This window comes from Arvicola amphibius, chromosome 10 (genome assembly GCF_903992535.2).
Source record: "Arvicola amphibius chromosome 10, mArvAmp1.2, whole genome shotgun sequence".
NCBI classification, from domain to species: Eukaryota; Metazoa; Chordata; class Mammalia; order Rodentia; family Cricetidae; genus Arvicola; species Arvicola amphibius.
In genome coordinates, this window is record NC_052056.1 from 114,751,928 (window position 1) to 114,765,641 (window position 13,714).

Here is a 13,714-nt window from a genome sequence, read left to right on the forward strand (position 1 = left end):
TGAGGGTCACCTTTGCACAGTTGTATGATGATTAAGCATTTCTTGTGTCCCAAATGCTCTCACAGGTGGAAATTGTCCAGAGGTATGTTTGGTGGTGGGCGTAAGTGCAGCAGGAATCACATTCGTCTGTTCACTAATGTTCCCAAGCTTCTCCGGGTCAGATGTGATTCTAGGCATTGAATGCAGCGATGAGTAAGACATGTGGTCCCTGCCTTCATGAGAGGCCAGACTGGGGAGATGACTAGAAGGCAGGGACCCCAGAAGACGCAGTAATATAAATGAATACAGATGATGTAGATCATGTTCTTTCCTGGCTAGAGCTCTCTCACCTGTGTTTGGATTTCAGTGTAATAGAATAAAATTCTGGCTATTGTCTTGGTCATCTAATCTCTCCCCTCTTTCTATGTCTGCTCTTTGCAGTCTTTATTTCTTCTTCCCACCTGTCTGCTACGCAGAGATGGCCTGTTGGCTGGGTGTGGGGGGTTGTCTTGGATGTCTACGTAGACTGGGTGGGAGTTCTCTTGTATCTAGGTAGTCCAGGTGGGGGGTTCTCTTGGATGTCTAGGTAGTCCAGGTCGGGGGTTGTCTTGGATGTCTAGGTAAGATAGGTGGGGGGTTCTCTTGGATGTCTAGGTAGTCCAGGTCGGGGGTTCTCTTGGATGTCTAGGTAGGCTAGGTGGGGGGTTATCTTGGATGTCTAGAATGGATGATGGTTCTGGAAGAAGTCTTGAGGGTGCTGTTGTGGATCTAATTTTTGGCCATGAGATTTGACAGAGCCACTTACCTACCTTCCTTAGAGAGGCATTCTAGAGAGATTTGCAATGGCCGTAGACACTGTAGAGTGTAGTGCATGTAGATAACAGATGACTCTGGAACTTGCCACAGAGTGTGGGTTTCGTTGTTAACACATGGCTTTCTACGAAGGTGGTTGCTAGCAGGCAAGCTCTCTGGCTTATCTCCATTGAGTTCTTGACAGCTGCTGCCTGTGCTGGCAGTTAGCTTAGTGGGTAGGAGGGTCCAGCCTCAAAGTGTTGTATTACAGGACAGAATGTGTCAGGAGCATGTGACTGTGGTGCAGGGGCTAGAATCTGGGCTCTTCCTTTCCTGATTCTGTTATCTTTATATATGTAATTAATTCGCCATTCACTGGCTGGCACTGTGCTAAAAGCTGGGGCTGCTGTGTGAATTAGGCTGAGAAACCTATGCTTTTGTAGAGCTTATGCACTATGGAGAAGATGGAGTCTGGTGCAGTGCTAAGGACAAGCGGGCTAGAGGGGAGGGCGTGTGGCTGAGGGTGGTGGGAGCAAGGCTTCTGTGAGGAGAAGGGAACTCTTGAGCAAGGGCTGGAGCAGCTCAGAGAGGGAACCCTGATACGATTCTGAATGGAATATGGGTAAGCTTGTTTAATGATGCAACTCTGCAACATGTGTAGAAGGGTATGCTATTAGCATACCAGGGAAGGATATAGTAGCATAGAAGGATGTACCTGTCCCTAGCCACTGTGGTGCCTGTGCTACTGGTTCTTATGACTATAGAAATATTTTCTGTGTATCTGACAGTTCTTGCTCCCAGTGCTGCAGATTTCACCAGGGTCTTGGCTGGTCTGGAACTCTTCCTCCTGAGGTTGGGATTAAAGGTGTGCACCACCATGCCGAGCATCACCTTACTTCCTACAGAGCTTAGCACAGTGTCTGCTGTTTAGTTACTGTTCTTTGAGTATCTGTGGTCTTTTTTTATTTTCTTAAGATTTTTTTTTTATATGCTGGGTGGTGTTGCATGCCTTTAATCTCAGTACTGAGGAGGAAGAGGCAGGCGGATCTCTCTTGAGTTTGAGGCCACTCTGGTCTATAGAGCTAGTTCTAGGATAGCCAAGGCTTAAGAAACCCTTTCTCAAAAAACAAAACATGTATTCTTTTGTCATTTTTGAGCCAATATCTCACTGTGTAGCCTTGACTGACCTCAAACTCCATGTGTAGAACAGGCTGACCTGGAACTCACTAAGATCTGGCTGACTCTGCCTTCTGAGTACTGAGATCAAAGGTGTCCACCATGTTTGACTGTAGGATTTGGTCCTTACTGAAGGACAAGTCTAGCCAGATAAGTATATTAACTAGGATTTCTTGTTCTGCTCCTGAATGGCAGCTGTCTTACTGATGTATGTTTATTGTATCTTTTTAATTTTTTTTTGTTATTGGGGTGAACTTTGAGCGTCGTGCATGCTATGTTCTGAGCTACATCCCCATTTGTGTCTTTATTTGTTCAATATTATTTTTTCTCACTGAACGATAAGGTGCCAGAATGCACCTTGTTCTCCTTGTGTATACTGTGGCTCATAGTAAGTGTTTAACAAAAATTTATTTAATAAATGCATGAATGAACAGTGTTAGGTGAAAGACAGGATTTAGGGGGCTGGAGAGATAGCTCAGAAATTAAAATCTCAGGCTGCTCTTGGGGGAGACTCAGGTCTGATTCCCAACACCCACATAGTGTTCCACAACTGTCTGTAACCCCAGTTTCAGGGAATCTGACAGCCTTTTCTGACCTCCAAGGATATGTGTATGTGTATGTTTGTGTGTATGTTTATGTATGTGTGTGTATATATGTATGTATATATGTGTATATATATGGTGTACAAACATACATGCAGGCAACAGCTCTTTACACATGAAAAAGAAAGGGGACAGATTTAGGAGTTGGTAGAGACAAGTGGGGTGGAGTTGGAGCTGGAGTCTGGAAGGCCTGGTGGATGTCTGTGGAGGTCTGTATGAGGGTCGCAGGACACTTCGGAGTCGTATCGTGACTTGGCGTTGCTTTGTGCTGGCAGGTGGAGGTGCAGTGTCTGCTGCTGCTGGAGGTGCTGGGCGGCTCTCACAAGCACGCTGTGGACGGTGCGATGAAGAAGCTCACTAAGCTGTGGAAGGAGGTGAATGGAGCTGGTGGGAGCTAGGAGGCCGTGCCTTTGTACCTCTGCCGTCTGACTCACCAGCCCTCTACTTCCTCCTCAGAACCCTGAACTGGTGGAGCAGTACTTTTCAGCCATCCTCAGCTTAGAACCCAACCAGAACTATGCTGGCATGCTGGGGCTGCTGGTGCAGTTCTGCACGAATCGCAAAGAGATGGACGTGGTCAGCCAGCATAAGGCAAGTGTCCAGCGGCTGACAGTGGGTTTTCAGCATCAGGGGACTGGAGGACAGCCATGGAAACTTGCTTTGTCCTTGTGGCCTGTAGCGGTAGCCTGTGTGAATCCTGGTGTAGTCACTAGGGTGAGAGACTTTACTGTTCACCTCTGTGGTAGCTGCCACACACCAAGCATTGTGCCAGGAGTCGGGGTGCAGCAGTGAGCAGAAGACTGTGATCTTTGTGGAACTGAATCAGACAAGATGCTGACATGAGATAGATTGTCCCCTATTAACTGTATCTGATAAGTGTGACAAAAGAAATATGCAAGATGGGTATCTGACTGGTACTGTGGTCAGGGAACGGTCTCTGTAATGAAGGGACTCAGGGAGTAAAGAGATGTTGATCAGTAAACAGGTGGGGCAGAACATTTTGGGCAGAGAGCAGGTAGGAAGAGCATCGAGAAGGCAAGTGAGGTTCATCTGTGGGAGTGGGTAAGAGAGCTTTCAGATGTCACCAGCTCTGAGCAGGCAGGGATGTCAAAGCCCTGCCAAGGTCTTTGAACTTTGTGTCAGGAGCCATGGGAATGACTGCTCCCCACCTTTCAGTGGCGAGCATGGGAGTGTGGGAAGCCAGGGGAAGCGGGACCGTTGCTTAATACTGAAGTTTTGTGACCTTGTTTTGTGTCCTGTAGAGTACCCTGCTAGATTTCTACGTGAAGAACATTTTGATGAGTAAAGTGAAGCCTCCGAAGTATTTGTTGGTGAGTGAGTGGATTGCACAGCTACCACCCAGACAGTATCAAATCTTGGTTTAAATTCTGGATGCCACCCTGCTCTTTCCTCTCAGTCTTTTCCAGGAGGCCTGGGTGTTTAACTCTTTATTTTGTAGGACAACTGTGCCCCCTTGCTCCGGTTTATGTCCCACTCGGAGTTTAAGGATCTGATTCTGCCCACCATACAAAAATCCTTGCTGAGGAGCCCGGAGAATGTTATTGAAAGTAGGTTCTTGCTGAACACGTGGGTGGGAGGGGATGCGCTGCCTGAGCAGCTCTGTTGCTGTTGGCTTCGCAGCAGGAGTACTGTGTGTTCTAAGTATGAGATATGTTCACTGCTACCTGGTGAGGGCCGTGGGCAAGACAGGAACTCCCTTCAGAATATGCTGAAATACATGGGCTTTCTTTTAAAATTTATTTTCATAGCCGGGCAGCGGAGCCACACGCCTTTAATCCCAGTAATTGGGAGACAGAGGCAGGCGGATCTCTCTACAGGAGCTAGTTCCAGGACAGTCAGAACTGTTACACAGAGAAATCCTATCTTGAAAAACAACAAAAAAATTAATTTCATGAGTGTGTGTGTGTGTGCATGCTCGTGTATGCATGTGTGCATGTTTATTTGCATAAGCATCACACCTGTGTGTCTGAGTGCATGTGCCCACAGAATCTGGAAGAAAGTTCTAGGCAGTTGTGAGCTGGCTGATGTTGATCCTGGAAAAGCAACCAGTGCCCTTTATTGCCGAGCCCCATCAGGTGCTGTCTTGTTTAAAAAAACAAAAAAGGAAAAAAGCAACAAGGGCTGGAGAGATGGCTCAGCGGTTAAGAGCACTGCCTGCTCTTCCAAAGGTCCTGAGTTCAATTCCCAGCAACCACATGGTGGCTCACAACCATCTGTAATGAGATCTGGTGCCCTCTTCTGGCCTGTAGACATACACACAGACAGAATACTGTATACATAATAAATAAATATTTGAAAAAAAAAACAAAAAAAAAAAACAAAAAAACTATGGAAAGCTAGGTGATGGTGACGCACACCTTTAATCCTAACACTCGGGAGGCAGAGGTAAGCAGGATGAATCTCTGTGAGTTCGAGGCCAGCCTAGTCCATAAGAGCTAGGTCTAGGACAGGTTTGATAGCTATAGCGAAACCCTGTCTCAAAAAAAAAAAAAAAAAAAAAAATGACAAAAGAAAACTATAGAAAAGTATCCTCTTAGAATACTAACTGTAATTATGGAGGCTGTAGAATCTTCTGGAGACATCTGAGATTAAAAATCTTTTCTCTAGACAGTTTGGACAGTTTAGTGTGAAGAGCAGAGCTTTAGCTTACAGGTTGATAACCTCGTGACCTTGCAGAGGCAAAAGGCAGTCCTGTTACTATGGAGCTAAACAGGAGACTCCAGGTGCCGTCTTCTGGGGAGTGGGGCGAAATAGGCACTGGCACTTGAAACTGGTGAGCATTTCTTTCTGTCCCCTTAGCCATCTCCAGTCTCCTGGCATCAGTGACACTTGATCTCAGCCAGTATGCCCTGGACATCGTGAAAGGCTTGGCTAGTGAGTATACTGACCCCTCTGTAGCCACTTACTGCACTGTGAGTTTTGGTTGTATTTGGTAGTTTTTTGCTCAGGGGGTGGGACACGGTTTATATTAGAAGTAAACTTTAGTGTCAACAAGACAGCTCCTTGGGTTAAAGGTGGTTTCTGCCATGTGCGCCAAGTCAAGTGCGGTCCTGGGAACATATGATGAAAGGAGAGAACCTACTCCTACAAACTGCTTTCTGACCTGTACATGTGTGCCCTGGTACCCCTTTCCCCCTAGACATAACTAAATACATGTTAAAATGAAAAAAGGAATAAGGTTTTAACCGCCAACTGGGGGAGGAGTTTCTTTTCTGAGATTGCTGATGATGAGGTCGGAGAGCTGGGGTAAAGAGCCAGGACTAAAGTCTTCATGTTTAGCTGCTGCAACCCCTGAGCTGTGACTCTGTGTGTCCAGATCAGCTGAAGTCCAACAGCCCCCGCCTGATGGATGAAGCTGTGCTGGCCCTGCGCAACCTGGCTCGCCAGTGCAGCGACTCCTCCGCCACTGAGGCCCTCACCAAGCACCTGTTTGCAATCCTTGGAGGTGAGCAGCCTTGTCGGCACAGCAGGTGACACAGAGCAGATGATCCCCTAGCCTTGGAGCCAGGATGTGGTAGGAATTTGATTCTGAGTCTACTCTGGAGGAAGCTTTTAGTGAGGCACACTTCCACATGTGGTGGAAACACACCCATGGCGGTAAGGACGGTGATGCCAGTGGTTTTAGGAATGTGTTTTTGTGTGCATGGGAGGAGAAAAGGAAAGAAAGATAAAGATGTTGATGGTGTCTTTGAGTAGTGGGAACATGCTGATGTAGCACATTTTTCTTTTTGTATTTTCTGTAAGGATGTAGTACTTTTGTTTGCTTGGTTTCTCAAGACAGGGTTTCTCTATGTAGCCCTGGCTGTCCTGGAACTTGCTCTGTAAGACCAGGTTCGTCTCAAACTCACAGAGATCTACCTATCTCTGCCTTCCGAGTGCTGGGATTAAAGGCGTGCACCACCACTGCTCAGCAAAGAATGTAGTACTTTTAGTCAGAAAACATAAGGCTATAAAGTGCTATTTAAACCCAGCTTCACACCAGAAAGGCTGCTTTGGGAGTCTACATGTGTGTCATGACATGGGGCCATGAACAATCACTTTTGTTCCTTCCTCACAGGCTCAGAAGGAAAGCTAACTGTCGTAGCCCAGAAGATGAGTGTCCTTTCAGGTAGGGATCCTCCCTGGTCATGGCAGTGTGCTGCAGTAACGAGGGAGGCTTTTGTCCTGTCAGATGAGGCGATCCCTTTGAACCCTGATGCCCACAGTGCTGGCTGTGCCAGCTTGCCAACAGTACTCTGCTGTCGGCCTGTGCGGCAGGAGGCCTGGGAGACTGGAAGAAAATTGAAGGAGTGTCTGTAATGGCCAGGGGAAAGCGTGGCTGCTGGGGTACCCAGAAGAGGTCTGTGACCTGGTGTACCCTGATGGCAGTGGCAGGAAGGCTTGTCTGCTGTGGCTTGTGCAGGGGAGGGAACAACCAGAGAATCTGCTTTTCAGGGATTGGAAGCCTCAGTCATCACGTGGTATCTGGACCTTCTAGTCAAGTCCTGAATGGGTGTGTGGCTGAGCTGTTCATCCCATTCCTCCAGCAGGAAGGTAATTCCTTGTGGCATGGGGAACATGCAGTTTAGACCCATTCTTGACCATGGTTTTCCAGGCAGTCTTCCGAAAGCCTTTCTAAAGGCACACCTCCTTGAGTTAGCAGGGCTGGGAATGTCTGAAATGTCACTGCTTCCTCCCCTGGGACCCCTGGCTTGCCTTCTCCCGTGGCTTGCAGTGATCTGGTATGGTTATAAGACGTCAGACTGACTGGACTTGTGCCACTTACCCTAGTGCATGAAGGTACCTTGGTACACGCCATCTCTGTCCTGGCACTCTGGTGCAACCGGCTCACTACAGAAGTGCCCAAGAAGCTTACTGACTGGTTCAAGAGAGTTTTCAGCCTTAAAACCTCCACCTCCGCAGTGAGGCACGCCTACCTGCAGTGTATGCTGTCCTCTTTCCGAGGTAAGACATCCAGGCTCCAGTGAAGGGGTGACGGAGCCCAGGGCATGCTCCCTGTTCAGGGCTTCTCTTCTGGTTCCCTGACTAGACCTCATTTTCTTCTGGGTCCTTGTTCCTGTCTTCACAGTAGTGACTCCTTCCCATGTTGGATTTTTGTTTGTTGGTTGGTTTTTGTTTTGATTTTTTTTGACATTCCTGGAACTCGCTTTGTAGACCAGGCTGGCCTCAAACTCACAGATCCACTTGCCTCTGCCTCCCAAGTGCTGGGCTTTAAGGCATGTGCCACCATACTAGGCTCCCTTGTTGAATTTTATTCAGAAAGGACCTGTTGTTGTACTGAGATCATGAATTTAAAAGGTCAATGCTATGTAAACTTGATTTTGAACCCTTTAAAAAATTGCCACTCTCATCTCTTCAGTGCTAAACACAGCTACTGATACTGGCATCCCATCTTCTCCAACCCAAATAGCCAGGGGAAATTTGATTTCTTCACTAAAATCCTCTTGATATTGATTCCTTCTCTGATATAGGCTTGCATTTCTTTTAAATGATGTGTTGATTTTAAATTTATGAACTACTAAATTATAAATTTAAATTACTAATTTATGAATTAAATTTATAGAAAACGTCAAGAAGATTCCAAAGCCTTCTTGAGACAGAGGAAATGGGCTTTGTGCCCACACGTGTTAGGAGTAGGAACAAGAATCTGTCAGAAGTGCTTGTCTTGAGTTGACAGGGACCATGCCCCAGAAGTGACAGCACGGCTGGATATTGTGACTTAGGCCTGCAGTCCCAGAACTTGAGAGGTAGAAGCAGGAGTTCCGGGTCATCTTTGGCTACATACTGAATTTGAGGCCAACCTGGAATACATGAGTAGTTATAAAAAGCAAAATGGGTGTGTTTAGGTGTAGTTGTAACTTAACTTTTTTTTTTTTTTTAATGTAATTTACTTAGAGATAGGGTTTCTTCTTTACATAGCTCTGGCTGTCCTGGAACTTACCTGCTGGGAATGAAGGCTTGCACCACCATGCCCAGCTTTTTTAGTGTGTTTATATCATAGGTTAGCAGATTGGCTAGAAGTTGTCTTGTTGTGGGAAGAACACCAGATTGGAATGGCTAGGCTTGTAGTTAGTAGTGGTTCTTTGTCAACCAGCTGTTGACAACCCTGGACAGTTTACTCTGCCTCTCTGTTTCCTTATCCTATGGAAGAGCAGGTGATGATCAGATTAATAAGATTCTTTTATCTTTAATTTTTATGACTATAGAGTTTAAATCCCAGATTCTTTCTCTGGTTCTTTGAGATACTCAGAAAATTAACTGAAGGGTTTTAGCCAGTCCACACTCAGGTGGATAATGTCTTCTCAAATAATCGTGTCACTTCTGTAGACCAGGTCGTCTCTAAGATGCCTCTGTCTCCACAGGTGACACGCTCCTGCAGGCCTTGGACTTTCTGCCCTTGCTCATGCAGACAGTAGAGAAGGCGGCCTCCCAGAACACTCAGGTTCCCACAGTCACCGAAGGGGTCGCTGCAGCGTTGCTGCTCTCCAAGCTTTCCGTGGCTGACTCACAGGCCGGTAAGGGTCTGCGTGCATCCAGGGTGCCAGGTGACAGAGTCCTTGGTCGAGTGTTGGATGCTTAGCAGCCTGTCAGCTTGTCAGCTCCGGGGCTGCCTGTTATCTGCAGGGGTGAGCTCAGGGTCACAGTAGAAGTGCAGCCAAAGCTGCATTTGTCCTCGACTCGCTCTTCTTGCCTCTGTTACTTCAGTGCTTTGGGCTGGGCTTGTTTGATGCTTGTACTGTGTGGTTGGGTGTTGGGACTTAGTGTTTGTGTTTTTAATTGTTGTACTTGTTTATTTTATGTGCATGAGTGCTTCGCCTGCATGTATGGGCAGCACAGGTGTTCAGTACCACAGAAGTTGGAGGAGGGTGTCAGATTCCTTGTAACTGGAGTTGTAGACAGTTGTGAGCTGCCATGTAGGTGTTAGGAACCTGGGTCCTCTGCAAGAGTAGCTAGTACTCTTAACCACTAAGTCATCTTTCTAGACTTCGTGTTTGAATTACTTACATATTCATAGGATGCTCTAGTTCATTCCTATTGCTGCAATAAAGCACCCTGAGAGAAAGCTTCTTGAGGAGATGGGTTCATTTCAGCTACAACTCCAGGTTATACGCTGCCATTGTGGTAAAGTTAAGGCAGGAACTTCAAAGAGCTGGTCACATTGTGTCTACAGTCAAGAGCAGGGAGAACATGCTTGGTAATGTGCTGTGTCATCCACCAGCTGTGCATGGGAACGATCAAGTCAGAGCCTGCCCATCCTTTTCTGCCTTCGCTGGAGTCCTTTGTCACTGTGACAGACTATTTGAGAAGTTCAGCTCAGGGTGAAAGATTTGTTGTGGTCCATGGTCTCAGAGGGCCCAGTCACATGGCGGGCAGTTACCCATTGTCTTTGGATCCGTGTCAGGCAGGGAGTGTGTGGCTGAGCAGAGCTGCTTACCTCTTGGTAGCTGGGAAGCAAAGCAAAGACACAGGTCTCAGCGTCTCTTTCCAGAGTGTGCATTGGTGACTGATCTATGTCCCCCAGGCCCCATTTCCTGAAGGTGGTGCTATAAGCTGGGGACCATATCTTCAGCATACGAACAGGCCTTTGGAGTGGGTGCACGGCATCTAACTCTAGGGCCTCCCTTTCTGCCTGTGCGCTCGCCTGACCTTGCACCCACTGTATACACCAAGACCTATGGCTCCCTGGGCTGAGATACACATGAACACAACCTCACGTCAGCACATCTCAGGGTGCGTGCTCTGGGGTGGGAAGACAGAGATGTGAGTCACTGAAGGAGGTTGAGCCTTCGTTTGAGGAATGAGTGTTGGGAAAGGTTTCATGAAGGAGGAAGCATTAGATGTCTGAGAAGCTACAAGGATGTGACTCTCACGAAGAAATTGGCCACAATTAGGAAAAGGCAGGGAGAGCTGCATCGGGTGAACCTCAGGTGTTCCAGACAGGTTCCTGGGTAGTGGGAATTCCAGAGGAGAAGCTGCAGGCAGCAGAAAACCTACAGTTGTGCAGACTGCAAGTGAGGCCAGAAGGACCCACGCTTGGTTTCAGACTAGGAGAACAGTGAGCTTGGGAATGGTCTTCATGGAGTGTCTTTCACAGAGCCTGCCCAGCAGCTTCAGCTTAGAAGAGCCACGCTGTGGGGGGCATGGTGCACTGTGTCATGGGGTGACCTTTGTTTTCTTGCAGAGGCCAAACTGAGCAACTTTTGGCAGCTGATCGTAGATGAAAAGAAGCAGATTTTCACTTCTGAGAAGTTTCTACTCCTGGCTTCAGAGGATGGTGAGTTTTGCGACCTCTGACGGGTCCTTAGGGAGGTCCTGTTTCTGAGCACCTGCTTAGCCAACAGCTCTGTGAGCACCCAGAATCTTGATCTGGCCAGCAGCTTGGCTATTTTCTGAATGAATTCATTCTGTGTGGGAGGATCAAGATCAGTAGAAAGGCGGACTTGGGAGGACTGTAGCGACAGTCATAGAGCTGTGATATTAGCTGTAATTATAGCTGAATGGGTAATTGGTGCTGTCTGGTTTCCTTTTGCTAAGTGCTGTGGAGTTGTGGCAGCTCTACTCCCCCACCAGGCGACATAGAAACTACTGCTTTCTATCCTGGCAGAAAAGGAACAATGATCTTCAAATGTATGTGCAAAATTCTAGGTTGCCTCACAGGAGTCTGCCACTAATTAGTGATGTGATTCTTTTGGCTCGCGAATCACAACATCCTATTAATGAGCTACAACTATTAGTCACTTTCTGGTTTCTTTCTTTTTTACTTAGCTTTTGGTTAGGAACGACATTCATAGTTCAGAGACAAGGTGGGAGGGAATCTTCATTGACAACCTGCTGCTTTGACCTCTAGCCACTCAGTTCTGCTGGCCATTGACAGCAGTTTTATCTGCTGCTTCTGTATCCTTGATATTATACACATCCATCCCTTCGTGTGTTCTCTACCTCTTTACACAGAGTAGTGTGTTGCTGTCACTACCACGCCTCCTAGGCGGAAATGAGTCCCTTGTTCAGTGAGCTACATGTCCAAGCCGCTGGCTGGGAGTGCAGTGAATTGTTGTTTTTTCTTTTTTGAGGTTTATTTTATGAGTTTGAGTTTTGCTTTCATATATATCTGTATCTGGTAGGTACTCTTGGAGGTCAGAAGAAGTAGTTAAATCCCCTGGAGCTGTAATGAATTAGGGGTGGTTATGAGCCACCATGAAGGTGCTGGGAGTCCAGCCCAATCTCTTCGCAAGAGCAAGTGTTCTTAACCAGTGAGCCATCTCACCAGCCGCCCCCTCTTTTTGTCTTCAAATGCAGGTTTTTATTGTGTAGCCTAGGCTAACCTTAAACTCTCAGGGTCTTAGTGCTGAAACCTCTCAAGCACTGGGATTATAGGTGTGCACCACCACTCATAGCTAATAATTCTTTTTTCTTTTTCAGTCAATTTTTTAAATTGTTACTGTGCTATACCTTTTTTCTGTTCCCCTCCCTTTCTCCCCTCTTCCCTTCTACCCTCTCTTGTGACCCCCTTGCTCCCAGTTTCTCAGGAGATCTTGTTTTTTTTTCTCTTTTCCTATTTAGATCCATGTATGTCTCTCTTAGATAGCTAGTAATTTTTTTAAAGATTTATTTATTTATTATGTACACAATGTTCAGCCTCCATGTATGCCTGCAGGCCAGAAGAGGGCACCAGATCTCATTACAGATGGTTGTGAGCCACCATGTGGTTGCTGGGAATTGAACTCAGGACCTCCGGAAGAGTGGCGAGTGCTTTTAACCTCTGAGTCATCTCTCTAGCCCCAATAGCTAGTAATTCTTAATCATTAAAATCAGTGTATACCTTCTTTACTTCAATATATATATTACATAATAGAGAAAAAGACATAAAAATGAACTGTAGCTTCATATCTGGTGTTAATCACATTTACATTTTTCTGTTAATTTTTTTTTATTTCATTCCAATTCTTTTTGGGGTTAGGGAAGAATACATTTAGTTATATATTTTTTCTCTCTTGGTGTGTTGTGTGTGTGTGTGTGTGTGTGGTGTGTGTGTACACACCTGGAAGTTGGGAGACAGCCTTTAGGAGCAGGTTCTCTCGTTCCGCTGGGTGGGTTCCAGGGACTGTATTCAAGTTATCAGTCAGGTTTAGCAACAAGCTTCTTTACCTACTGAGCCAGCTCACTGGTCCCACTTAGTTGTTTGAAAAAGACTTGCCCTGGCCGGTGAGTGGTGACTCATGCCTTTAATCCTAGCATTTAGGAAGCAAAGGCAGGTGGATCTCTGAGTTCGAGGCCAGCCTGGTCTACAGAGCTAGTTCCAGGACAGCCAGGGCTACATCCAAGAAGCCCTGTCTCGAAAAACAAAAATAGACTTGCACCATTTCTTTCCCTTACAGCCCTGTGTACTTTGCTGCATTTGACGGAGAGGCTTTTCCTCGACCACCCGCAGAGACTCACCAACAGCAGAGTTCAGTACGTGAGCTCACTTTTCCTGTCCTCTGGGCCAGCAGAGCAGATGTTGACAGGACTTTGAGGAGTGGGTATGTGGCACGTTTAGCTGTGGAAGACCCTGTCCCAACTTCCCAGCACATCTGTCTTTGTGCTTGCAGACAGTACTATCGGGTCCTGGCGGCTGTGCTCCTGAGCCGCACCTGGCATGTGCGCAGGCAGGCACAGCAGACAGTTCGGAAGTTGCTGTCCTCTCTCGGGGGCATTAAGCTGGCCAATGGCCTTTTGGAGGAGCTGAAGATTGTCCTCAGTTCTCACAAGGTGAGAAGATCAACGTGCTTCTGCCCTGGCCTTTCAGCTGACCACTCCTGGCATGTTTTCTTTCTCAGACTGGGTGATTCCAGGACTCTCTGACTTTCCACCAAGCTTTGGTAACATCTTTGCATTTTAGAGACTTTCTTTCCTGTTTCCATACCTTTGATGTAATTCAAAATATTTTTGGATATTTTCTTTTTGGTTGTTTTTATTCTTTTTTTATTTTATTTTTTTTATTTTTGGTGTTTTTGAGACAGGGTTTCGCTGTAGTTTTTAGAGCCTGTCCTGGAGCTAGGTCTTGTAGACCAGCCTGGCCTCGAACTCACAGAGATCCGCCTGCCTCTGCCTCCTGTGCTGGGATTAAAGGCATGTGCCACCACTGCCCAGACGTTTTGGTTTTA

The 13,714-nt window shown here is 46.7% G+C and overlaps 1 protein-coding gene across 1 annotated transcript in view; it reads left to right on the top strand.

Annotated features, from left to right (window-relative positions):
- The window catches only part of Gcn1 (GCN1 activator of EIF2AK4), a 63,306-nt gene that overhangs the window by 10,725 nt on the left and 38,867 nt on the right, over positions 1-13,714 (top strand). The window contains exons 6-18 of the mRNA XM_038345110.1: positions 2,825-2,923; positions 3,006-3,140; positions 3,812-3,880; positions 4,009-4,117; positions 5,370-5,444; positions 5,887-6,015; positions 6,628-6,678; positions 7,005-7,103; positions 7,341-7,514; positions 8,933-9,085; positions 10,753-10,845; positions 12,947-13,022; positions 13,160-13,319. Coding sequence (XP_038201038.1) covers positions 2,825-2,923; positions 3,006-3,140; positions 3,812-3,880; positions 4,009-4,117; positions 5,370-5,444; positions 5,887-6,015; positions 6,628-6,678; positions 7,005-7,103; positions 7,341-7,514; positions 8,933-9,085; positions 10,753-10,845; positions 12,947-13,022; positions 13,160-13,319 — 1,422 coding nt within the window. The remainder of the gene's footprint in view (positions 1-2,824; positions 2,924-3,005; positions 3,141-3,811; positions 3,881-4,008; positions 4,118-5,369; positions 5,445-5,886; positions 6,016-6,627; positions 6,679-7,004; positions 7,104-7,340; positions 7,515-8,932; positions 9,086-10,752; positions 10,846-12,946; positions 13,023-13,159; positions 13,320-13,714) is intronic.